Genomic DNA, 25,831 nt, shown 5'->3' on the forward strand with positions numbered 1-25,831 from the left:
TACAAGCCCGTAGTTTATAAAGTAATAGTGTTATACCCTCTTGACATAAATATTTAAAAATTTCAGTCCCTAAGGTAACTATTTATGTATTTTTTTTAAATTGTAAATTTTTTATTTATTTTTTTAATTACGAAAAAAAAAAAATTGGGGAGTGTGGGAGGTAAGGAGTTGATTTTTTGTGTAAAACAAGTTTATTTGTGTGTAAAAAAAAAATGGTTAGGGTGTAGTTTTACTATTTGGCCACAAGATGGCAACATTACCAATTTGTTTCATGCGACCTGCAAGCGTCCTTCCTGACGCTTGCAGGAAGTAGAAAGAGGCTGGGACTTTGTTATTTTTTCACAATGATCGCGCTGCTCAGCGGAGCGGCAGCAGATCATTGCGGGGCTTAGATCAACGAACGGGAATGGATTTTCCCGTTCGTTGATCTCTGGGCGAGCGGGCGGCGGCGTGTTTACTAGCGGCGGGCGGCGTGTTTACGAGCGGGAGCGCGGACAGCGGCGGGAGTGCGCAGAGTACGGATTTCTCCGTCCCTGGGGGGTGAAAGGATGGAAAAAGGGGCGGAGAAATCCGTACGCGCGGGGGTAAAGTGGTTAATGAATGCTGTATGTGTACACTTATTTAGTCCCACACATCAAAACAACACATGAGATATTATAGGCTCCAGATTTGCCTGATGCAGTCAGTTCCCCTGGTTTTTTTTACAGTTAAAGAAAACCTGTAACTAAAAAAGGTTCCCCTGGGGTGTACTCACCTCGGGTGGGGGAAGCCTCCGGATCCTATTGAGGCTTCCCTCATCCTGGGTCTCACTCTGGCCCTCCAGCGGGGATGTAAATATTTACCTTTCCGGCTCCAGCGCAGGCGCAGTATCAGCTCTCCGCTCGGAGATAGGCGGAAATAGCCAATCGCTGTCAGGCTGCTCTACTGCGCAAGCCTTCTGCACCTGCGTAGTAGAGCGGACCCGACAGAGATCGGCTATTTCCGCCTATCTCCAGGCTGAGAGTCGCAACAGCGCCCCCGCTGGTGCCAGGGAAGGTAAATCTATGAAGCCTTTTCAGGCTTGTCGAGCCTGGATTGCGGGACACTTCGGGGGAGCCAGCGCTGGACTGCCTGCAGCTACATGGGAGGGGGAAGCCTTATTGAAACCCTGAGGCTTCCCCCTTCCGAGGTAAGCAGCGCCATAAGGCAGATCGGCGATCCCCGGCCTATGATAGGCTGAAGCCTATCCTTTAATGCGCAGGACAGATATGCATCCTGCGCAGCTCACAGGGTGAGGGAGAGGGACGGAGCGCAGAGAACGCTGCGGAGGGGGGCTTTGAAGAGCCCCCCCCCCCGCAAAGCGCAGCAAGCCAGCGGCGATCAGACCCCCCCCCCCCAGCAGGACATCCCCCTAGTGGGGAAAAAAGGGGGTGTCTGATCACCCTGGCTCTATCCTGATCTGTGCTGCGGGCTGGAGAGCCCACGCAGCACAGATCAGCCTTAAATCCCCTGGTCGTCAAGTGGTTAAGGTAGCCGTCCACCTAGCAATGATGGGCAGATATGAGGCAAGTCTCTCTCCGATCAGATTCAATCAGAGAGCTGCCTGTGCACTGCAGGCTGATTCCTGATCGATTTCAGCATGAAATCGCTTAGTAATCGTCCGAATTAGCCGGTGTGTCCTACTGTATAAATGTGCATTTATATATTACCTGTCCTGTGTCGCGGTGCCTGTTTGTCTTCTGAATCTGCTACGGCAGATTCGGAAGATGGGAGGGCACCACAACACAGGACAGGTAATATATAAATGCACACGCTCATTTAAACACTGGGGAAGAAGTTTGACGCTCGTCCCGATATTGTTCGTCGTTATCGCTGCGGGCCCGACACCGTGCGGCATGTTTAATCGACATGATCGGCCAGAAACTGGTTGCATTGACGATCGGGGCATGCACTTGGGGGCACCAATTTTCATCCGATTTGATGACCACCTGCACAGCCCACATATGTACATTACTATTTGATGACTGCCTGAACTGTTTATATTTCACTTGAGGTATCCTTTGAATTCTCTGCAGAATATTAGCTATAGCAGTAAAAGTTACTTATCATTTGTAAGTTTTATATTGAGGTGTATCGCCACCCTATTTGTGCCTTTGCAATGATGGGATCAGGCAGGCTACCAAAGCTTCAGCAAACAGCCAATCAGAACAGGTCGGTGACTGGTGCTCTTATTGTCTGGTGGTCATGTGACCAGACCATATGAATACAGGCTTGTCATTGTGACTTATAATCCATAAACATAACTGAAAACTCGTAATTCAACGGAATACGTAAACCCCCTTTTGTTTTGTTTTTTTGCTGTTGTTTTTTAATATTTTTACTTTTCTGTTACAAGAACCAGAATAACTTGTTTTTAGCAAGCCATTGTATAGCGTGTAAAGCATATTACTATCTTATAGCCTCGGTTTTTCTTTGTGTAGATGTGCAGCCAGCCAGATGTGAGTCAGCTCCTGAGCAACATTCGATCGCAGTGTATCTGCCATGCTGCTCTGGTGTTACAGGGGGCGCTCACCCAGCCAAGGTAATCACTACTATCACTGCAGTTCTGTGTAAACTGAAAAAAATACAAAATCATCCAATCCGAATTGTCGTATTTAGCTTACCTAGGGTGACCATATTTTGATTTCCAAAAAAGAGGACGATCACAACAGCATGTGGGCGTGGTTATGGGTGGGGCCAAATATACAAGACCTTAGCAGTGTGCTGTCCAACTTCGCAGGCATGGAGGGCGGGTTTTTTTTCCCAAACCACATGGTGGAGGGCCGGAGGAGCACAAAATGCAATCAGATTCGTAGAAGATTTCCCCACAAATGCAGTGAGATTGGCAGCACATTTCCAAACAAATGCAATCTTATTGGCAGCACATTTCTCCACAAATGCAATGAGTACAAAAGTACAAAATGCACAAGTGCAGTCTTGCAACAATCACAAAATGGTTTTGCACATACCAGTCATGAGAGGAGGCAAAGTGATGGTGGGTGGGTGCTGACTACAGGTGCCTGGCGGCTGTTTTGCGCACTGCTGCGCTTCTACGGTCTCATCTACTTTATGCATTCTGCTGCTTACTTGAGCACGCTAGTGAAGCTGAAAAGCAGGAATCTGATACGCCATTAGTGCACAGCTCACCATGCTGGTGAGTATACTGCAGTGCCAACCTGTCACTACCTGCTTGAGCAAATAATACAGCCTGTACAGAAGCAGCATTGTGTGCACTGCTTGCCTGCTCCCCCCCCCCCCTCCCTGTGAAAAAAGTACAGTACTCTGACAAAAAAATCACCTCTGATTTCTGCTCTATTTCTCCCTTTAGCCTCCATCATTCCTGGACTGGCAGCTCATGTTTACTTCTGGCTGCTAAACTAATGAATTTAGGTTACCAGGCTGCAGGGTGGAGACAAGGAGAATAAAGTATCCATTCCTTCCCTGACTGACCCTGACCATTCCAGCACTTTTTCACTCACATACATTCTATAATTTCACAGAGCAGCGGCTGTTCTGAGTGATGGAGTAAGGCTGAGCCACACACGTTACCTGGCTCAGCTGGCTGCTGTAGTGCTGTGTGGCCTGCTGGACAGAGAAAGGCTGGGGGAGAACACAGGATGGCCAAGCGACAGGGTCCAGCAGCCCCTGGAGTCTCTCACCACATGGTGTTCAGGCTCAGCGTACTTAGTTCCCTGCATAGCTGCTTCCCAGACTTTTCCTTCACTGCTTGGGATGATGTGCGTTCTGGGGGCGGGGCTGTCTCGGCTGTCTCTCTCCTCATTTGTTGGAGAGAGATGCCACTCCAAAAAGGCTGTAGATGATTGGATGGAAGAGGAGAGGGACAGAGAGGACTCCAGGCTTGCTCAGCCACTACCCGGACATTTAAAAAAAAACGGCCGGGCGCCCTGGACAGGTCGGAAAAAGAGGACCTGTCCAGGGAAAAGAGGGCGCCTGGTCACCCTAGCTTACCTATCCTGTTGTGTATAGTGTTCACTGTCACATAAAGGAGAAATATTATTTCTGCTGGTTTCCATCTTTACTGTTTCTCTGAGATGCCAAAAGTGACATCACTTCTGCCCCCCCTTTTTTTTTTTTTTCCAACCCTGCTCAGTGATAATTTTTCCTCCCTACTGTAACAGTTTACTGTTCCTCCCAAAGCAAACCTCACCTAGACAACAACAGGCTTGCATTGCTGTGTAAACTCTTCAAAGGGATGGGGGGCATTCATTTACCTTCTGGTCATTATGTCCTTATCTTATCCAAAATGGGAAGCTTTCTGGTATTTGCATACTGAGATAAGCTTGTAACGATCTTAAAAAAATCCATCCCACAACCCCTCTGGCATATGTTTTTTGGGTTGCTAACTATTTTTTGTATTTTTAGATGTTGCAACCCCCTTAAAGAGAACCCAAGGTGGGTTCTAGGAATCCTATTAGCACACAGAGGCTGGGTCTGCATATAATGGGGGGGGGCTAGGGAAAGACAGTATAGCAACAGAGGCTGGGCATTATATGCAGACCCAGCCTCTGTGTGCCAATAGAATTCTTAGAACCCACCTCGGGTTCTCTTTAATAGCATGGGAAGAAGCGTGAAAACCTCGCTTAGCTGTAGAACTTGTTTGGGCCTAGATAAGGATATCACTCTTCCAGCTGTTTGGGGTGTATATTTATACGCTGTCCCCATCCACAAATTATTTCCTTGTTGCTTGTTCCCTAGCTGCTAGTCCCCACACACAGTATGTGACAGAACAGGCAGACCATTGGATGCACATCATTGCAGAATTCTAACACCTGCCACCAGCTGAGCATGTCATGATGCAGATAAACGCTGCTCCTCCTGATGGTTTTTGTCTCCTTCAATTGTATTTGAATGTGTGACTTAAAGTAAGCGGTCATCCTTGACTGCACTGCTGCTCACTGGGACGCTATTCTTCTTCAGTCTCCCTCCCCTCCATGTATAAGTGCAGCCGCACTGGACTTACACGAGTATGTCCTGCACAAAGTTGCGCAGGGAAATTTGGGCGCACTATGCGCTGCTATGTCAATGGCACTGACAGTAATTTGGGCATTGTCAAAAGCCGGAGCTCAAATTACTTTAAAAACTGCATAATTTGTCCGCCATCAATTACGTCTTACCCCCTAAGTCCACGGTGGTCTGGAGCGGGAATAGTAATTAACGCCGATGGAACTTTTTCAGTAGCAGGGTGAGACGTTCTTTGGCTCTACCCTGCCCCCCAAATTTCCAGGCGCCGTTTTTGCATGTATGCCGTCTTGCACCTGCACATTTTCACAAAGCCGCTTTTGCGTGGAATAAAAGACTGAGTGCGAGTGGCTGTACGCTACTGCACAGGCAGAGCTCATACATAGGGGGGAGCACGCCCTCTAGTGCAAATCAGACAAACTCTGCTTGGATTTGCTTTAGGGGGGTAACTGTGCTGGATCAAGGATGATGGGAAAGGCCTCAGGTCTATCCAGATATCAGTTCAGGTTCGCTTTGAGGGTGCAGTAAGTACACTCTGATATCAAGAATATCCTTTTTAAAGTTGATGTGGACTCCATGCGTGTGAGGAGATGCTTTATTGCCTGTTCACCTTTAATAAAACTTGCTTCAGTCAGCACCAGTCACATGACTCATCTTCCTCTCATTCCCAGGTCTGCACTACAGCCGTCTCTCCTGGTGCCATACATGCTCTGTAGGAACCTGCCGTTCGGTTTCATCCAGGAACTTGTCAGGACGACATATCAGGATGATGAGGTGTTCAGACAGGTGAGGCAGCTTAATTGCAGGAAGCGCGCCTTCAGTGTGTGTGTGGCCAAAGCTTTTTTGGGTTTTTTTTTTTCCACGACTGCTTCTATTCTATCTACGCAAAATATATAAATCTATGTATAAAAAAATTGTGTGTGTGTGTGTTGGTATGTGTGTGTGTTGGTATGTGTGTGTGTTGGTATGTGTGTGTGTTGGTATGTGTGTGTGTTGGTATGTGTGTGTGTTGGTATGTGTGTGTGTTGGTATGTGTGTGTGTTGGTATGTGTGTGTGTTGGTATGTGTGTGTGTTGGTATGTGTGTGTGTTGGTATGTGTGTGTGTTGGTATGTGTGTGTGTTGGTATGTGTGTGTGTTGGTATGTGTGTGTGTTGGTATGTGTGTGGGTGTGTGTGTGTGTTGGTGTGTGTGTGTGTTGGTGTGTGTGTGTGTTGGTGTGTGTGTGTGTTGGTGTGTGTGTGTTGGGGTGTGTGTGTGTGTGTGTGTGTGTGTGTGTGTGTGTGTGTGTGTGTGTGTGTGTGTGTGTGTGTGTGTGTGTGTGTGTGTGTGTGTGTGTGTTGGTGTGTGTGTGTTGGTGTGTGTGTGTGTATATGTGTGTGTGTGTGTGTGTGTTGGTATGTGTGTGTGTGTTGGTATGTGTGTGTGTTGGTATGTGTGTGTGTGTGTTGGTATGTGTGTGTGTGTGCGCTGGTATGTATGTGCTGCCATCACTCAAACAGCTTGACCGATTTGAAAAAAACTTGGTATATAGATCCCTTACTTCCTGGGATGATATGTTCTGGGGGTCTTGCGTCCCCCCTACACATCTGGGTGGAGCTACAAACAGGAAATCAGATTCCACCTATTCACCTCAATGGAGTACGTAAAAGGCTGCCATTCTCACAGTAATAATACCAGTTTATTAAAGACACAGTTGGTCATTTCTGGTTCCCTTTAAATTGGCTCACATTTGCTTTCCTGCCCCTTGCTGCAGGAAATTACTTGGAAGAACTTGCAGGGATGATTGGGCATCTGGGGACAGCTGTTTTTATTGCACCAAAATGATAACCCAGACCAGGCTTTAAGCATGGTTCAGAATAGTAACGAGCACATTAATAAAATGCACTAGGATAAGGGGACAGCATAATGAGGGGCACTGGAATAGCGGGAAGTGAAATAAACAGACACACCTACTTTTTAAATCCATCCCTCCTACAAAATAAATGGAGGGTTCCTTGAGATTCCAAAAAATATTTGCGGGATTCCTCCAGTTTGAAAAGGTTGAGAAAGTCTGGTCAGACACTCATCTGCTTAGTTCCAAGCTGTATACAGTTTGTATTATATTTTCGTGGAATACAGGATTATTAGCATTCCAAGAATAATACAATAAAAAATTCAATTGTAAAGTTTTTCCCTTACCACTAAAAAAAACACATAGGAGACACTCAACTGGTTTCCTGGCACACGGAATTTGCACTGCTCTGTTTATATTTATGCATGTGTCTCCTCTGCAGATCTTCATTCCCATTCTTCAAGGCTTGGCTCAAGCTGCTAAAGACTGTTCCCTGGACAGCGATAACTTCAAATATCCCCTAATGGTGAGTGTTCCCTGTCCCCTGATGGTGAGTGTTCCCTGTCCCCTGATGGTGAGTGTTCCCTGTCCCCTGATGGTGAGTGTTCCCTGTCCCCTGATGGTGAGTGTTCCCTGTCCCCTGATGGTGAGTGTTCCCTGTCCCCTGATGGTGAGTGTTCCCTGTCCCCTGATGGTGAGCGTCCCCTGTCGGTGAGCGTTCCCTGTCGCCTGATGGCGAGCGTTCCCTGTCGCCTGATGGCGAGCGTTCCCTGTCGCCTGATGGCGAGCGTTCCCTGCTTGCCGGACGCTCCGCACTAGCGAGAGGTGTGCAGAAAAAGCTGGTGAAGCATGTTGCTTCAAGAGACCCAAGGTGGGCTCATATAATTAAAAATAACCTAGGCTACCTGATCCAGGGCAAGCCGTCACCCCCACCACTCTCCACCGCTCCGTTGGCCTGCTAGTTTGGCCCACTTTCACTTTTATGACCTTTTGGGTCAGGATGCTGGAAGGAGAGAGAGATCTCCCAGCATGCAGGGAGGCAGGGGTGTGGCCAGGGAGAGAGAGCTGCCCAATGGTAGCTCTGTAAAGCCTGCAGGAACGCCCGTAGCCGACGTTTGAGCAGGGAGCTTCCCTCCTCCCATTACCCTCCGGGATGGTGACAAATATTGTCACTAATGGGGGGGTGCACAGAGGCATGTCATGAGGCAGAGAATATGCCTCTTTGTCCCATCTGGCCCCCGCACCGCCTCGGGTTCTCTTTCAGAATGTAGCCCAGCTTTCACACTCGAAAGTACCAGCCTGGTTGTTAGGCCCATGTCACCTGAGTAATAGATCTTCAAAGATAAATTATTATTTCTGGTGATTTGTGGTGCAAAGGATTTTCTTTATGGGTATTGAGAGTGGTGATTCATCTATAAGCCACTGCTAAGAGCGATTGGTAGGTGGCTGTTAAAGTGCCTGGAGCACTGATTTTTTTTTCCCTTAAAGAGATACTGTAGGGGGGTCGGGGGAAAATGAGTTGAGCTTACCCGGGGCTTCTAATGGTCCCCCGCAGACATTCTGTGTCGGCGCAGCCACTCACCGCTGCCCCGGCCCCGCCTCCAGTTCACTTCTGGAATTTCAGACTTTAAAGTCTGAAAACCACTGCGCCTGCGTTTCCGTGTCCTCACTCCCGCTGATGGCACCAGGAGCGTACTGCACAGGCCCAGTATGGTGGTCTGTGCCTGCGCAGTATGCTCCTGGTGACATCAGCGGGAGGGAGGGCGCGGCTGCGCAGGCGCAGTGGTTTTCAGACTTTAAAGTCTGAAATTCCAGAGGTGAACCAGAGGCGGGGCCGAGGGGGCGGTGACTGGCTGCGCGGGCACAGGATGTCTGCGGGGGACCATTAGAAGCCCCGGGTTGTGTAATTCCAGCTGTGTTGCATGTTGCGATGCATGCTGGGAGATGTAGTCCACAGATGTGAGTACAGCACTCTCATCCCTACACATCTACCTGCATGCATTGCACGCAACACCGCCGGGAGTTACAAAAGCCGGCAGACGGCAGCAGAGAAGATGGTGGGTGACGTATGGCCCAGAAGAGCCTTTCTCCTTTGGTTTGATCATCTAGTATATGACAATGACAGCAATGTCCTATACTCGCCCCAATAATGGGGACAATAGACTCTTGCGTTGGTGTAACTCTTGTCTTGTTCTCCCTGCAGGCACTGGGGGAGCTCTGTGAGATTAAGTTCGGGAAAACTCATCCTGTCTGTTCCTTGGTAAGTCGATCCAGTTACTCTTTTGCTCTGTTGAAGATTTGAATGATATGAAACCAGCTGCTTGAATGATAAATGGTGTCAGACTGCTTTATGTGGAAGGAGGGAAGCAGGGATACAGACATTCATTATGGGACGGTAGTAAGCAAGGGAAGAAACAAACGTGGCAGTAAAATAGACAGCCTCCATTGGGTCCTGTGGACAAACAAGGTGCTACTACATCAGAGTAATGTGAGGTCTCAGACTTTGCTTCCTGACAGGATGGACCGGGGATGATCAATGAGAATCAGATAATTTGGAGTTGATGCAGCAGCATTCAAATTTTGTATGCAAATTTATGCAGCTTGCAAACGAACCAATCAAATCCTGCTTAGGTAAAAGTTGATTGGTCTATTTTCAGGCTGCATACATTTCATATACAATTTGCATAATCTTCCATCAACTCAGTTATTTGCATCTCATTGACTATCTCTAGAATGGACTTGCTGTTATTATGCAGCAATATTTTACATTTATATTTCATGTAACTGTGTAATAATTGACAGCATCGTACCTGTGTTTTGGAATTGGCCCCTGATTTTCATGACTTTGCTTATTTCAGATGGCTTCTTTGCCCCTTTGGTTGCCCAAACCTCTGAGCACTGCCACTGGCCGGGAGCTGCAGCGTCTCTCCTACCTGGGATACTTCTTCAGTCTGTCAGTCTTTGCTGAGGACGATGTAAGCAACAGTTTTGTTTTACTTCTTATAAAGCAGATCTTTTCCAAACTTGCAAGCATTTTTGTGTTTTTTTTTTTCTCTTTTATATCTTTTAACCACTTGCCGACCGCGCACTCATAACGCGCGTCGGCAAAGTGGCAGCTGCAGGACCACTGGCTGCAGGCTAATTAATCAGGAAACAGCCACTAGCGCGAGCGGCTGCTTCCTGTCAATTCACGGCGGGGGACTCCGTGATTAGCCTGCGGGCCGCCGATCGCGGCTCGCAGGCTAAATGTAAACACAAGCGGAAATAATCCGTTACAGTAGCAGCGTTGTACTAGATCAGCGATCCCCGGCCAATCAGCGGCCGGGGATCGCTGTCACATGACAGGCAGGAGCCTGTTAGAGGCTGCACAGGACAGATCCGTTCCTGTGCAGCCTCCGATCTCCAGGGAAGGGAGGGAGGGGAGGGGGATTTGAGGTGCCAACCACACGCAGACAGGAGCGATCAGACCCCCCCTGCACATCATCCCCCTTGTGGGGGAAAAAAGGGGGGCGATCTGGTCGCTCTGCCTGGTGTTTGATCTGTGCTGGGGGCTGTAGAGCCCACCCAGCACAGATCAGTGAAATCAGCGCTGGTCCTTAAGGGGGGGGGGGGGGGGTAAAGGCTGGGTCCTCAAGTGGTTAAGATCATTCTTATTGATTTTATAAATTCTTCTCTAACTTTAAAGTGGATCTCCAGCCTAAAATCCAACAGCCTTCCTGTAAAAGAAAGTTGTGGTTACTTGCACTGCTTTGTCCCTTGAAAATCAACCTTGCATCACCTGACTTCCAGTGCGTGGCCCCGCCTCCCTGAAGAAAAACTCCAAGCTATATACTGTATTAAACATTTTGGCATTTTTCTCCCGTGAGACTTGCCGGAATTCGGGTGATGCGGGCTCTTCAGGACAGTTTTGAGGGACAAGGCAGCGAAGGTAGCCTTAACTTTCTTTTACAGGAAGGCTGTTTGATTTTAAATGTTATGCTTGAGATCTGCTTTAACATGCCTCCATTAACCATTTCAGCCCGCGGGTATTTTTCACCTTATGGACGAAAGGAATTTTCACCTGTCAGCGCTCCTCCCATTTATTCCCCAATAACGTTATCTCTACTCATCAGAACTAAATCTATACCTTGTTTTTTCCGCCACCAATTAGGCTTTCTTTGGGTGGTACATTATGCTAAGAATTATTTTATTCTAAATTCATTATGATTGAAATAATAATAAAAAAAAATGAAAACATGCATTATTTTTCAGTTTTCAGCCATTATAGTTTTAAAATTATTAATGCTACCATAATTAACCTCCCTGGTGTTACGCAGTTTAAAGTGAACCAGAGACGAAGCACCCTTGTGTATTTTACCATAGAAATCAGTGGGAACATTAGAGAAAACATTTACCATGCTCTCTGTTCCATCCTCACTGCTAAAAGTGTCTGTTATCTAGCTGAGATAAGAATCCCGGACTGAGCATTGATTCTGGCTTTGCTATAATGACTCAGCTATAATGATTCCTGAGCAAAGCCAGCAGGGGGCAGGCTTGGACTTGAAGACAGCAAAGAACACAGTCTCAGCTATAATTATTCTGTAGCAAAGCCAGACCGACTGCTTAGTCGGGATTCTTATCTTAGAGGTGATAACAGGCAAATTAAACAGAGAACAATGTAACAAAGAGCAGATTAGGTGTTTACTGTCATGTTCCCACTGATTTATAAGGTAAAATACATGAGGTTGCTTCATCTCTGGTTCTCTTTAAGTGGCTGCGTCCGCGGGAGGGATTTTTTTAATTAAATGTTTTTGTTATGTTAGCTAGCACTAGGCTAGCTAACTATGTTGCCCAAGTCTCTCGGCACTGGTCTGACCCCCCCCCCCCCGATCGCCGCCGGCAACACTCACCCGTCTGCGATCCCGCGAGAGCCGCAGCTTCCCAATTAGCATCACTCATCGCTATGGCGACGATCGGGCATGACGTCATGCGCAGTTCCGATCCTCCCCATAGCGAAGCCGGGTGCTGATTGGGAGGCTGCGCCATCGCGGGATCCCTGGGGGGTACGTATACCGGCGGTGATCGGTGGGGACTGGAGGGACTTGGGCACCATAGTTAGCTAGCAAAGTGCTAGCTTAACAATATGTAATTCATTTTATTTTTAAAAAAAAAAACCTCCCGAGGCGATGCGATCCCCTGTGGCGGCTAGCCCTGCGACGCTGCGTCGGGCTTACCGCCAGGGAGGTTAAAATCCACGCATTTTATTCAGCCATTTGACCTGGTTATTGCAACGTTAAAATTATAGCCCTAGTACAATGTATGGTGACGATATTTTATTTGGAAATAAAGGTGCATTTTTTTCAGTAGATTTCATAAATGTAACGATCGGGCGATGGAAATCACGGCGGGAGGCAGCGCGGCAGCTGTATGTAAGAATAAACACTGTTTTTGTACAAAACTGTGTTTTTTCTCGGCAGACGTATGGATTGGCACAGTGGACAATCTCCCCCTGCTCCCGGTAATGGAGCGATCGAGGGCATTTGCCCGCACCATCGCCTGCAAACCCCCCAGACTGCAGGGACATGACTAGCGCGTCCCTGCGGCTCTAGCAGCTGCCGCTGCGGACGTGAGGCATAAATGGTTAATAAATACTGCTATAAATTTTAATCTCACATTTTGTAGTAACCACTTTCAACCACTCACATTTAACCCTTTCCAATCCAATTTCTTGATCCCACCCTTGTGAGATCCAGTGAGTGGTGCATTGGCAGGGATCCGGAGGGTGGAGGAGGGGACCTGGCATCAAGGGGGAGGGGAAGCACCAGCTTGCATGCTGTAGCTCTACCCCCGTGCACATGCACTAGGGTAATTACGCGGCGCAGCATGGCCCCGGAAGGGATCAATGTATGTTTGTACGACACTTAGATCCACATAGGGTGACGCCGTGACTAGGTCTAGCAAGGCTGCCTCTAGTGTTCGGCCCAAATGTGCCCGCATAATATACAAATTATTTGACAAATATCGGCGGAAGATGGGGCCATCGGCGATCAGTGTCAAACTAAAGCTACGTCTACACGTATCGATCAGGCGGCGATTTGGCTTATCGCTTGATTGATGAGATCCGACAGGTCGAATCTCGCCACCGCCGATTACCTGCTCGTTCCCCACGAGGGGACAATGGCAGGGAATCGAGCGGAAGATAAGCGGCGGCAACGAGGGCGGATCGAATCTGAGCAGGGACGCGGCAGGTACGCGCGGGGATGCGAAAGAGGCGATACGGCGGCTAATCGAGCCGCCGGATCGCTCCGTCTAGATGAGGCGTCAGTCTGAAGAGACCGACGCTGTACCAAATTTTATCTGGCAACAGCACCACCTAGTGGCAGCCAATTTTCCTTTGGTGTACTATTTCCAACATTGGACCTATGCTGGAAAAGGCCAATGTCCTCTGGTCCTTCATTGCCACTTATAGACCCTCCAATTGATTGTGGCTGCACTCCTCTTCTAGCATGTGCACAACTGCGCAGTAGCCACGGCTCGGGTATCCTTTAAAGCTTATCTGCAGTACAGGCAAACACTAAAATAAGCTGAGTACTCATTAAGTATACATATGATACAGTCTGTAATCCAGCAGCAAGAGTAACAACTTTCACCTGTGTTTCCTGCCTATCTTATCTGAAAATGTAAAGCGAGTGACTCATGCTGTCAAGCTCACAATTCCAGCCACTGAAGGAAAGTTGATGACTTGTTAGTGTTTCACTGTGGGTGCTGCACATAACTGGCAATCCCTGTATGCTGCTTCAGTATGGTTTTGGCAACCCCTGTCACATTTGATCCAGTCTAGATTTGCAGTGTGAGTTGTGGTTTCCTCTGATTTTTGACCATCAGCCTTTGTGTGTTTGTCTTTTTTCGATCTTAGAATTTTTGTTCCTTCTTTCTGCAGAATAAAGTGGTTGAGAAATACTTCTCTGGTCCGGCCATTACTCTGGAGAACACGCGAGTGGTGAGCCAGTCTCTGCAGCATTACCTGGAGACCGCTAGGGTGAGTGCCCCATCTAACATTCTCAGCTTTATTCTCACTTCAACAGAACCTGAAGTGGAGAGGGGGGAAAGGTTAGTGAGACGAAGGACTGGGAAGAGAGGTAACTTTAAAGGGCCTCTGTAACTTTTAAAAAGTGCCCCTAGGGGGGTACTTACCTCGGGAGGTGTAAGCCTCTGGATCCTAGCCAGGCTTCCCCTGTCCTCCTCCTCCATCCCACGGTGGTCTCGCTGTGGTCTTCATAAACCACATCCGACAATTTGTCAGACTGTGGCTGCAATATTTACCTATCTAGGCTCCAGTGCAGGTGCAGTAGCGCCTCTCGGCCCTGGATCAGACAGAAATAGCCAATCCCAGTCGGGTCCGCTCTACTGCGCAAGTCTGCATCTGCACAGTACAACGGACCAGTCTGGGATCGGCTATTTCCGCCTAATCCCGAGCCGAGAGCTGCTACTACTTCACTGGAGCCTAGATGGTAAATATTTTCAAGGCTGCTCTTCGGAGTGGCCAAGCGAGACCACAGTGGGACAGAGGACGGGGAAGCCTGATGGGAACCAGTGGCTTCCCTCTCCCGAGAGGAGTACCCTCCCAGGGGCACTTTTTAAAGATTCTCTTTAATACAGGATAATCTCGTTATAAAACTCTGATATAGTAAACATTCGGGTACAGTAAACTACCTCTCCAGGTCCCAGCTAATCTCCATTGTAAGCCTATAGGAGCAACGCCTGGTATAATAGACTCTGATACAATAAAACTTCTGTTATAGTAAACATTTTTTTGGGCCCCTATGTGACCCTGACTGGATATCTGGATATAGTAATCAGCAGTGCTGCAAGGCACACCCATGGAGGTATCGGAGCCACTCACAGGAAGCTAGCGGCTGCCTCTATTCAGTGACTGCTGCAATTTGTAAGGAGCCCTGGATACTGTACCAGCAATATGTCCAGCCTGGCTATGCAGCCTTAACCTCCCTGGCGTTCTATTTAAATCGCCAGGGAGGCTGCGGGAGGGTTTTTTTTTTTTATAAAAAAAAACTATTTCATGCAGCCAACTGAAAGTTGGCTGCATAAAAGCCCACTAGAGGGCGCTCCGGAGGCGTTCTTCCGATCGCCTACGGCGCCCAGAATAAACAAGGAAGGCCGCAATGAGCGACCTTCCTTGTTTTGCTTCCCACGAGCGGAGTGACGTCATGGACGTCAGCCGCCTCCGATCCAGCCCTTAGCGCTGGCCGGAACTATTTGTTCCGGCTGCGCAGGGCTCGGGCGGCTGGGGGGACCCTCTTTCGCCGCTGCTCGCGGCGGATCGCCGCAGAGCGGCGGCGATCAGGCAGCACACGCGGCTGGCAAAGTGCCGGCTGCGTGTGCTGCTTTTTATTTGGCACAAATCGGCCCAGCAGGGCCTGAGCGGCGACCTCCGGCGGTAATGGACGTGTATACTCATCCATACCGCCAAAGAGGTTAAAGAGACTCTGAAGCGAAAATAAATTATTTTTAGCTGCTAGTTTGCATAAGCAGTATGAGGAGAAGTGAAACGCTGCATTGCAGCTGCAAAACAAGGGCTTTATACCCCCCCCCCCCCCCCCCCCCCCGAATGTACCAGGGTATGCTGGGCCATTTCTAGGACAATTTCTGATATAGTAAACCACTCTTCCAGGCCCCTTGGCATTTACTGTAACGAGATTATACTGTACTAACATTGCATAGCTAAGCTTCAGTAGCAGACAGCGCCAGGCTGGCCAGGACTACAGGCATACTTGGCAAGTCGATCAGCAGTTCAATTTTGGGTGACAGAGATGGTAGTCTGAACACTGCAGGTGGGTGCCTTCCTAGAGCACCAGGCATTCTGGGTACACGGAGATCTGAGCATGAGTTCACCCACATGCATTCTCACATATCAGCAGCCAGACCACACTATTTGTCATTTAGGGATTGCCAGTCTATGGGATTTACTCCCACAAGACTGTACATCAGCCAGTTCTGTACATTCCACAAGACTGTTGCGAATTGTTTCCAGAGACCCCTCATATGAGAGTGGAGGAATCAGTTTCATCCTTTATACCCCCGCGATTGGAAAGGCGGGACTCGGCTCTTTGTTTGGCTTTGTGAGTTTAGAGAGGTTGACATGCTCTGTCCGAAGCGATATTCTGAATTCTTTGTCTCCTGTGATTTAGCTTCCAAGCTCTGAAGTTCGCTACAGTTCATTAATTAACCAAAGGGGGGTGCTGTTTGTTCAAACAATACGGATTGGAGACTTTTTTTTTTTTTCATCCAATAAGTATAAGGGGTAATTGTATCATACAAGTATAATGGGTAAATCAATGTAGTTGTTTTTATTTTTAATATAATGGACTCTGCCTAAAACCTGTCATAAAAGTTTCTTTGAGATTATTGAAGGTGGTTGTGTGGGGTTACATCATGTGAAATATTATATTATTACGTGTCTACAACGGTTTGTGCTCATGACTAACAGATGGTCAATGAGATGCAAAAAAAAATTGCGGCATATATATAGATTTAATTACAAAGAGGAAATGGTAGGTCGGCACTACAATGTACACGGATGTATGCTGTAGAGATCTTGTGCCCCAGCACGTTTGCAGCATGCTCTCGATGTGAAAAGGTGCATAAACTTCAAAATGAGGAAGAGGGCAACTGCCACTGCTGCTTAACCCATTCAGGTTCCGTGGTTTTCACGAGAGAAATGTTCACCTCCCATTCATTAGCCTATAACTTTATCACTACTTATCACAATGAACTGATCTATATCTTGTTTTTTCCGCCACCAATTAGGCTTTCTTTGGGTGGTACATTTTGCTAAGAGCCACTTTACTGTAAACGCATTTTAACAGGAAGAATAAGAAAAAAATGGAAAAATTCATTATTTCTCAGTTTTCAGCCATTATAGTTTTAAAATAATACATGCCTCCATAATTAAAACTCACGTATTGTATTTGCCCATATGTCCCGGTTATTACACCATTAAAATTATGTCCCTATCACAATGTATGGCGACAATATTTTATTTGGAAATAAAGGTGCATTTTTTCCATTTTGCATCCATCACTATTAACAAGTTTAAAATAAAAAAAATATAGAAATATTTCATCTTTACATTGATATTTAAAAAGTTTAGACCCTTAGGTAAATATTTACATGTTTTTTTTTTTTTTCATTGTAATGGTTTTTTTTATTTATAGTAAACATTTTATTTGGGTAGTTTTGGGAGGGTGGGGGGTAAACAATAGATTTATAATGTAAATGTGTGTTGATTTTAATTCATTTTTATTTTCAGGTGTAGTATTACTTTTTGGCCACAAGATGGCGGCCATGAGTTTGTTTACATGACGTCACTCTAAGCGTAACACACGCTTAGAGTGGCGCATCAGGAAGTGAATGGCCAGAAAAGGCGCAGCTTCCGAGAGAAGCTGTCGCTTTTTCAGCGGGGGAGAGGAATCAGTGATCGGACTTCATAGTCCGATACATTGATTCCCTGACTACCGAATCCGCGGCCGGGAGTGCGCGTGCACGCGCGCGATCGGCCGCGGGGGGCGCGCGGTAGCGCACATGGTTTCTGGACGTAGTTTCTACGTCCAGAAACCAAAACACGTTAAAGTGTAACTGTCAGGCATAAAATAAAAAATCAACTCTTTTTTTTTTTTTTTTTTTTTTTTTTTTTAATATGGTAAACAAGTAGGATGCAAACCAGGCAATCCAAAAGTTAAAAATGAATATAACTTGTTGATAAATGAGCATTCCCCAGTTTACCTGACTCTTATTTGGTACATCTGCCGCCTAAAGGAAGGAAGTGGCAGGGCATGCTGGGTTGTCTCTTTTTGCTTCTTTACTTTCCTCTCAGACTTAAAGTGAACCAGAGACGAAGCATCCTCATGTATTTTACCATATATATCAGTGGGAACATTAGAGAAAACACCTACCCTGCTCTCTGCTTCATTATTTACTGTTCAGATTGCTTCTCATCAGCTCAGATAAAATCCCCGACTGAGCATTCAGTCTAGCTTTGCTATAATGACCCAGCTATAATGATTCCTGAACAGAGCCACAAGGGGGCAGGCTTGGGCTTGAAAAGACAGCACAGAAGACTCAGCTATAATGAGTCCTGAGCAAAGCCACACTGAATGCTCAGTCGTGGATTTTATCAGGGCTGGTAACAAGCAGGCTGAGCAGTGAAGGATGAAACAGAGAGCAGGGTTGGTGTTTTCTCTGTTTCCACTGATATGTATGGTAAAATACATGAGGGTGCTTCATCTCTGGTTCCCTTTAAAGAGAAACTGTGACCAAAAATTGAACTTTTATCCCAATCAGTAGCTGATACCCCCTTTCCCATAAGAAATCTATTCCTTTTCTCGAACGGATCATCAGGGGCTCAGTATGGCTGATATTGTGGTGAATCCCCTCCCACAGTGTGATGTCAGCACTATCAACTATTAGATTAATGACTATCTCAACTCATTGCATATGCTGGCTCTGCCCTTTGAGAATGCAATTAGATCAGTCAAATGCACTTGTCGATTCACTTTTCCAAGCTGCATAAAATTTACATGAAATTTGCATGCAAGCCAGAATGTATTAGCACTCATTGACATCTCTCATTACTGCTACTTTCCCTCGTTGCAGCAAGAATTGTTCAAAATCCTGCACAGCGTCCTGCTGAACGGAGAGACCAGAGAGGCTGCCCTCGGCTACATGGCTGCCATCGTCTCCAGCAACATGAAGAAGGCTCAGCTGCAGGTAGGACTCGCCCTATTTCCAGACTCCAGAAAGATCCTCAGTTGTATTTAGTGATAATAATGTCTCGGAGAACTCATGGAGAAACATATGATCTGCTTGATCAGCTGATAGATTTGCAAGGCTTTGATTTGCTGTTATCACATCCTACTTAAAGGAATACTGTGGGGGATTAGCAGGAAAATGAGTTGAACTTACCCGGGGCTTCTAATGGTCCCCCGCAGACATCCTGTGCCCGCGCAGCCACTCCCCTATGCTCCGGCCCCGCCTCCGGTTCACGTCTGGAATTTCAGACTTTAAAGTCTAAAAACCACTGCGCCTGCGTTGCCGTGTCCTCGCTCCCGCTGATGTCACCAGGAGCGTACGGCGCAGGCACAGACCATACTGGGCCTGCGCAATACACTCCTGGTGATGTCAGTGGGAGGGAGGGCGCTGCTGCGCAGACACAGTGGTTTTCTGACTTTAAAGTCGGAAATTCCAGTAGTGAACCGGAGGCGGGGCCGGAGCATCGGTGAGTGGCTGCGCGGGCACAGGATGTCTGCGGGGGACTATTAGAAGCCCCGGGTAAGTTTAACTTCTTTTCCCCCGACCACCCTGCAGTACTCCTTTAAAGGATATCCGAGGCAAATTAACTAAACTAGGTTTACTTACCTGGGGCATCTTCCAGTCCCTAGTGGTCACTCTGTCCCTTGCCGCAGCTCCGGGCTTCTCTCTGGTCTCCCTGGCAGGCTCTGAAGTATCGCCAACCCCTGGCGGGTCTGTGTCTTCTGCGAATGCGCAGGCGTGCGCCCACGTCTCCTGAAGTGTACTGCGCCTGCACAGAAGACCCTGGCCCAGCTATATATATATACATATACATACCTGGCAGCTGCCAGAGAGATACATAGAGGGCGCACTTCCCTTGCACAGACTGGCCCCGACTGGTGGAAGTTACGGGACCCGGTACAGAAGATGGAGGACGGCGGTGTGGGAGCGATCCGTGCGTATGGGGCTGGAGGAAGCTCCAGGTATGTAGAACACTTTTATATCTGCTCAGCTCTGGTACACTTTAAGAGCCTGCCAGTGGGACCGGAGAGAAGACCGGCGCTGCGGCGAGGGACAGAGTGACCACTAGGGGCTGGAAGAAGCCCCAGGTAAGTAAACAAAGCTTAATTTGCCTTGGATATCCTTTAAGCACATGATCATGACTAGCAAATCGGAGACTTGCATATCTATCACCTGACCACACTGATCACATGCTTTTCCATGAGTTCTCCCAGACATGACCTCCTCTATCTGTGTTTCCTTGTGTTCCGCAGACAGATGACCGGCTCGTCTCCACTGACGGCTTCATGCTGAACTTTCTGTGGGTGCTACAACAGCTCAGCACTAAGATCAAGCTGGAGACTGTGGACCCCATGTACATCTTCCATCCCCGATGCCGTATCGCACTGCCCAACGACGAGACCCGCATCAAAGCCACCATGGAGGAGATGGCCAGCTGGACGGCAGAAATGGGTGAGGCTCTGATCACTGGGGCTTTTGTCGCAGTATGAATTGTAATGCAGCATTTATAGCATGATGATAAATGGGCTGCTGCCAGCGTAGTGTAACAGCTGTTGCCTTCACAAAATAATGCACAAATCCTCATGTAATGGAAATTAGGCAGCTGCATACAAGCTTAATGTATTTGCCTTCTTAAAACAGAAGGCAATCTGCAATAATTCAGCTATAAGTGAACATTTGTGGTTACCCACAATGCACTACTACTGAATATGCAAATTACCCCTTTTCACACTTGGTAAGCCAAGCAAGCATCCAGAGCCGCTGGTGTATAGCAAGCATATAGCTTTAAATTTTACACAGTCATATCAAACCCACATGTAGACAGCCTGTTTAGGACTTTTGGTCCTCATCAGTACATGGCAGGGATTGACATGGCTGTATGAGATAGGGCTTGGACCAGTACAACAGAGTAACCAAGCAGCTCAGGGTGACCCAAACCACTAGGAATGTATAGGGTATAGGCTGTTCTAGAAGATCTTTTCTCACGCTTGGAGGGACTCTGTGGGGTAGAGGGATGTAAAAGGCTGACTCGTCCCACCACCACCTTAAAGGTGGCCATACACTGGTCGATGTGCCATTAGATCGACCAGCTGACAGATCCCTATCTGATCGAATCTGATCAGATAGGGATCGTATGGCTGCCTTTACTGCAAACAGATTGTGAATCGATTTCAGCCTGAAACCGATCACAATCTGTTCAGCTGCTCCTGCCGCCTGTCCCCCCCCCCCGTATACATTACCTGAGGCTGGCTCCCGGGCGTCTTCTCCGCACTGCACCGCACCGCTGTTCTTGCTCCATCCCGGCGCTTCCTGTGTTACTCCGTGACCAGGAAGTTCAAATAGAGTGCCCTCTATTTCAACTTCCTGGTCACCGGAGTGACACAGGAAGTATAAGCGTACACTGGGACATGCGGAAATGCGGTGCAGCGAGGAGAAGAGGACCCCGGAGCCAGCTTCAGGTAATGTATACATGCTCGGATCGGGCCCGAATCGTACGCCGCAAGCGACGCGCTCCTACCGCCGGGCGATCGAGGGTAATTTCCCGCACGGCGCGATCGACGGACCGATCCGATTTCGGGAGGAAATCGGATCGGCGGGTGCGTTTAGCGCAAGCGATTGGCAGCAGATCCGATCCCAGGATCGGATCTGCTGTCGAAACGGCCGTGAATCGAGCCAGTGTATGGCCTGCTTAAGAGTCTGAAGCCTTCTGAAATTCCTCTTTTTTTATTTAACCTTTGTCTTCAGCAATATCAGCAGTTCTAAAACGCAGCATTCCCGTGGCAGAGCGCTGTATATAAACAATCCCAGGGAAAAAATCCATGACTTTCCAGGTCGTGGATTTTGCTGCCTGGAGGAGGCAGAGCTTTGTGCTGTAGCTCTACCTCCATTAGCGTCAATCTCCGCCTCTCCCCGCCCCTCTCAGTGAAAGAAGACTGAGAGGGGCGGGGAGAGGCAGTGATCAGCAGGGATTGACATGATTAGAGGCAGAGCTTACAGCGCAAAGCTCTGCCTGTAACAGGAAGCGCTCCCCACATTTTGCCACAGGAATTTGAGGGGGTTAATGACATTGTTCTGCCATGGTATTGCAGCGTTTTAGCTATGCTGATATTGCTGAAGAAAATGTTAAATAGAGGAATTTTAGAAGGCTTAACACTCTCTCTTTAAAGTGAACCTTAAGCCTACAAAAAAAAAGTTTTACTCACCTGGGACTTCCCTCAGCCCCCTGCAGCTGATCGGTGCCCTTGCCGTGTCCCTCTGATCCTCCTCTCCCCGCCGACGGCTACTTCCGGTTTCGCCGTCGCCGGCCGTCAGCGGCGAAAGAGGGTCCCCCCAGCCGCCTGAGCCCAGCGTAGCCGGAACAAAAAGTTCCGGCCAGCGCTAAGGGCTGGATCGGAGGCGGCTGACGTCACGACGTCGGCTGACGTCGATGACGTCACTCCGCTCGTCGCTATGGCGACGATATAAGCAAAACAAGGAAGGCCGCTCATTGCGGCCTTCCTTGTTTATTCTGGGCGCCGGAGGCGATCGGAAGATCGCCTCCGGAGCGCCCTCTAGTGGGCTTTCATGCAGCCAACTTTCAGTTGGCTGCATGAAATAGTTTTTTTTTTATTTAAAAAAAACCCTCCCGCAGCCACCCTGGCGATTTAATCAGAACGCCAGGGTGGTTAAAGTATTCTTGAAGTGACCTACAAAAGAATACTTCTATACTCACCTATGGAGACTGCTGCATCCGTAATGCGCATGCGCGAGGCAGTTTCACACATGCGCAGTACACATCCGCTTGTGTCCCCGAGTACTCCCGAAGGCAGCCCAATGAAGGCCGGAGACCTAATCGACCTGGAGGTCGATCAATTCGACCGTGGAGGCAAGGGGGTAATGAGGAGAGGACCAGGTGACGTTAGGATTGCTTGAAACTAGGCCACAGCATGCTGTGCTTTACCAGCTGATGTGCACAGTTGTGATGCATGTAGAAGTCCATGGACTGAATGCTGCACTGAACGAATAAACTGAATGCAACGATGATGGTTTGTATTGAACATTGCTGGTGCAATACGGCTTTTTATCATCTTTGCGATCCTGTTTTTCAGGACGCCTACTGCAACGGGTATAGTGTGAAAATAACCTTCTACTTGTCACAGAAGAAACGTTTGTGAAATATTTGCAATAATATCAGATCTATTGGAATTTACAGCAAAGTGCCTGTTATTCAGAACCCAGGCAACTGGAAGTCTCCACTAACCTGCAGGCCTGAGGGGGACAACGGGGACGGTGCTTTTGGCAGATTGCAGGGCATAAACTACTTACCGATCCTCCAGGCTGCGTCTTCTACCCTTCCTGCAGCTCCCTTCAGCTTTCCGACATCCATACGTGGCTTCTGGCATGTCATCTGACACGATGCGGATCATGTGACACACCGGGAGCCATACACAGAGGACGCCAGGAAAGCTGTTAGGAGCTGCAGGGAGTGTAGAAGACAGTGTCTGGAGGATCGGTAAGTAGTTTCTGTTGCGGGAGAGAGAGTTGTTCTTTTTCAGCCGGTCGAGTACCGACAAGCACACGTACCCTGCGTCAGGCAATCCTTGCCTGTTCTGGATTCTGGGAACTTCGCTATACTTTCTTATTCTCAAAAGTATTGTTATTTGATATATTAAGTTCTGAGAGTCTTGTTAGCAATGTTTGATCTCCTAAGAAATATGGTAGAATTTTACAACTTGTGAATATTTTCAAGAAATACATAAAAGTATTCGAAGAGTGAAAACCCTCCTTACGCTGAAATCTTCTGTTATTGCTGCACTAGGCAACGATCCTGCTTCATTCCCGGAGCCCAAGTTCCCCACGGAGTGCTTCTTCCTGACGTTACACGCTCATCACCTCGCCATCCTCCCTAGCTGCCGGCGCTACATCCGCCGACTCCGCGCCATCCGGGAGCTGAACAGGTGGGTGACCTCAGCATGTGCCACGTTATCAGGCAGGCCTAGCTTCCCACTATCCAGATACTTTGCACTCTACATGTCCACTATAAACAGGAAGGGTATAATGTGTTTCTCTGCATGGCTCCTTTCCATAGATTTTTTAAAAGTGGATCCGAGGTGAACTTTTACTCATTGCATAATTGTGTTCCTTTCCTATTGTTTATAGGGCATTCCTCAAGCCAAATACTTTTTTGTTTTGATACTCGAATTCCCTATAAACTAAATAAACCACGCCCACAGGTTTTCAGAGAGCCTTGGCAGTAGCAAGGGCTCATGGGAGCTCAGTCTGGGCAGGAGGAGGAGGTGTTACTAGCCATTGATTTCAGGGGAGGAGGGGGGATTAGGTTTTTTTCACAGGCTGAGTGCTCAAGATACAGATAAGCCTGCCTCTGTGTAATGTTTACAAACATGGCTGCTGTCATTGTATCACAGGAAGAAATAATCATATTCTATTGAAGCCATTTGCAGATATATTTGCTGTGTAAACTATCTAAACTTTAGATAAGATATATAGACAAGTTACTTGTTATAGTTAGTTTTCGGATCCGCTTTAAGCTCCTTGGATTAAAGCCTAGATACAAATGATTTGTGAGTAAAGGTGGTCATACATCTACCGACTGTGCACCCCGAATGACCAACCAATTTGATAATTCTATAGACTTGGATAAAAATCTGTGCCCCAACAGCTCAACCCGATCCACCCCACCAGACAAACGTTCTGTTTAATGCCAGAGACAGAGGCAGCTGCAGATTGTAAATTAAAACTCACAGATGAAGCCAAATCTGTTGGGGTGCAGGGATTGGAAAAAAAGAAACCTGTCCCAGAATGCACAGCACTCCTTCTCAACAAAAGTTATTTGGTAATGAGAATATAACCGCTAGAAGGCAAGCTGGAATCATGCTCTATCTAGCCTGTAAAACCGATTATGTATATATTTCAAGGGCACTCTTTTAATTTCAATTTTGAGTTTACTCCCACTTTAAAGTATATCCGAACCAAAGCTCAGGTTCCAAATCACACACTTGCCTAAGAAGCTTCTTCATCCAAATGAGGCTTCCCACAGTGTCCTTCAGTCCCCCGTTGCAGATCTAGGACCCTCCAAAGATTACAGCCAGGGGCTTGCCAGTAATCTGATTGGGGCCACACCCCTCTTCAAGCAAGAGCGAGGCTCTACTGTGCCTGCGTGCACTAGCATCACCGTGCTACTACACCTGCATGCATTAGCATCACCATAGTAGTGCGCCTGCATGCACGAGGATCTCAGTGCTACTGCGCAGGCATGCACAAGCATCTCAGTGCTGCTGCGCAGGCATGCACAAGCATCTCAGTGCTGCTGCGCAGGCATGCACAAGCATCTCAGTGCTGCTGCGCAGGCATGCACAAGCATCTCAGTGCTGCTGCGCAGGCATGCACAAGCATCTCAGTGCTGCTGCGCAGGCATGCACAAGCATCTCAGTGCTGCTGCGCAGGCATGCACAAGCATCTCAGTGCTGCTGCGCAGGCATGCACAAGCATCTCAGTGCTGCTGCGCAGGCACGCACAAGCCTCTCCGTGCTACTGCGCAGGCATGCACAAGCATCTCAGTGCTGCTGCGCAGGCATGCACAAGCATCTCAGTGCTGCTGCGCAGGCATGCACAAGCCTCTCCGTGCTACTGCGCAGGCATGCACAAGCCTCTCCGTGCTACTGCGCAGGCACGCACAAGCCTCTCCGTGCTACTGCGCAGGCACGCACAAGCATCTCCGTGCTACTGCGCAGGCACGCACAAGCCTCTCCGTGCTACTGCGCAGGCATGCACAAGCATCTCCGTGCTGCTGCGCAGGCACGCACAAGCCTCTCCGTGCTACTGCGCAGGCATGCACAAGCATCTCAGTGCTGCTGCGCAGGCATGCACAAGCATCTCAGTGCTGCTGCGCAGGCATGCACAAGCCTCTCCGTGCTACTGCGCAGGCATGCACAAGCCTCTCCGTGCTACTGCGCAGGCACGCACAAGCCTCTCCGTGCTACTGCGCAGGCACGCACAAGCATCTCCGTGCTACTGCGCAGGCACGCACAAGCATCTCCGTGCTACTGCGCAGGCGTGCACAAGCCTCTCCGTGCTACTGCGCAGGCACGCACAAGCATCTTTGCGCAGGCATGCCATGTGGCTGCAGCATGGCTGTGCTCGTGCTAGTAGAGGAGTGCAGCCCCAGTTAGCAGGAGGGTCTCGGTGAGCGGCAGGA

The 25,831-nt window shown here is 48.2% G+C and overlaps 1 protein-coding gene across 2 annotated transcripts in view; it reads left to right on the forward strand.

Annotated features, from left to right (window-relative positions):
• The window catches only part of UBE4B (ubiquitination factor E4B), a 113,352-nt gene that overhangs the window by 56,016 nt on the left and 31,505 nt on the right, over positions 1-25,831 (forward strand). For both annotated transcript variants that reach the window (XM_068238864.1, XM_068238865.1), the window contains 9 exons: positions 2,460-2,560; positions 5,670-5,784; positions 7,274-7,357; positions 9,035-9,091; positions 9,690-9,806; positions 13,751-13,849; positions 18,481-18,594; positions 19,890-20,088; positions 23,435-23,573. In XM_068238864.1, coding sequence (XP_068094965.1) covers positions 2,460-2,560; positions 5,670-5,784; positions 7,274-7,357; positions 9,035-9,091; positions 9,690-9,806; positions 13,751-13,849; positions 18,481-18,594; positions 19,890-20,088; positions 23,435-23,573 — 1,025 coding nt within the window. The remainder of the gene's footprint in view (positions 1-2,459; positions 2,561-5,669; positions 5,785-7,273; positions 7,358-9,034; positions 9,092-9,689; positions 9,807-13,750; positions 13,850-18,480; positions 18,595-19,889; positions 20,089-23,434; positions 23,574-25,831) is intronic.

The sequence above is a fragment of the Hyperolius riggenbachi genome, chromosome 6, assembly GCF_040937935.1.
Source record: "Hyperolius riggenbachi isolate aHypRig1 chromosome 6, aHypRig1.pri, whole genome shotgun sequence".
Classification (NCBI taxonomy): Eukaryota; Metazoa; Chordata; class Amphibia; order Anura; family Hyperoliidae; genus Hyperolius; species Hyperolius riggenbachi.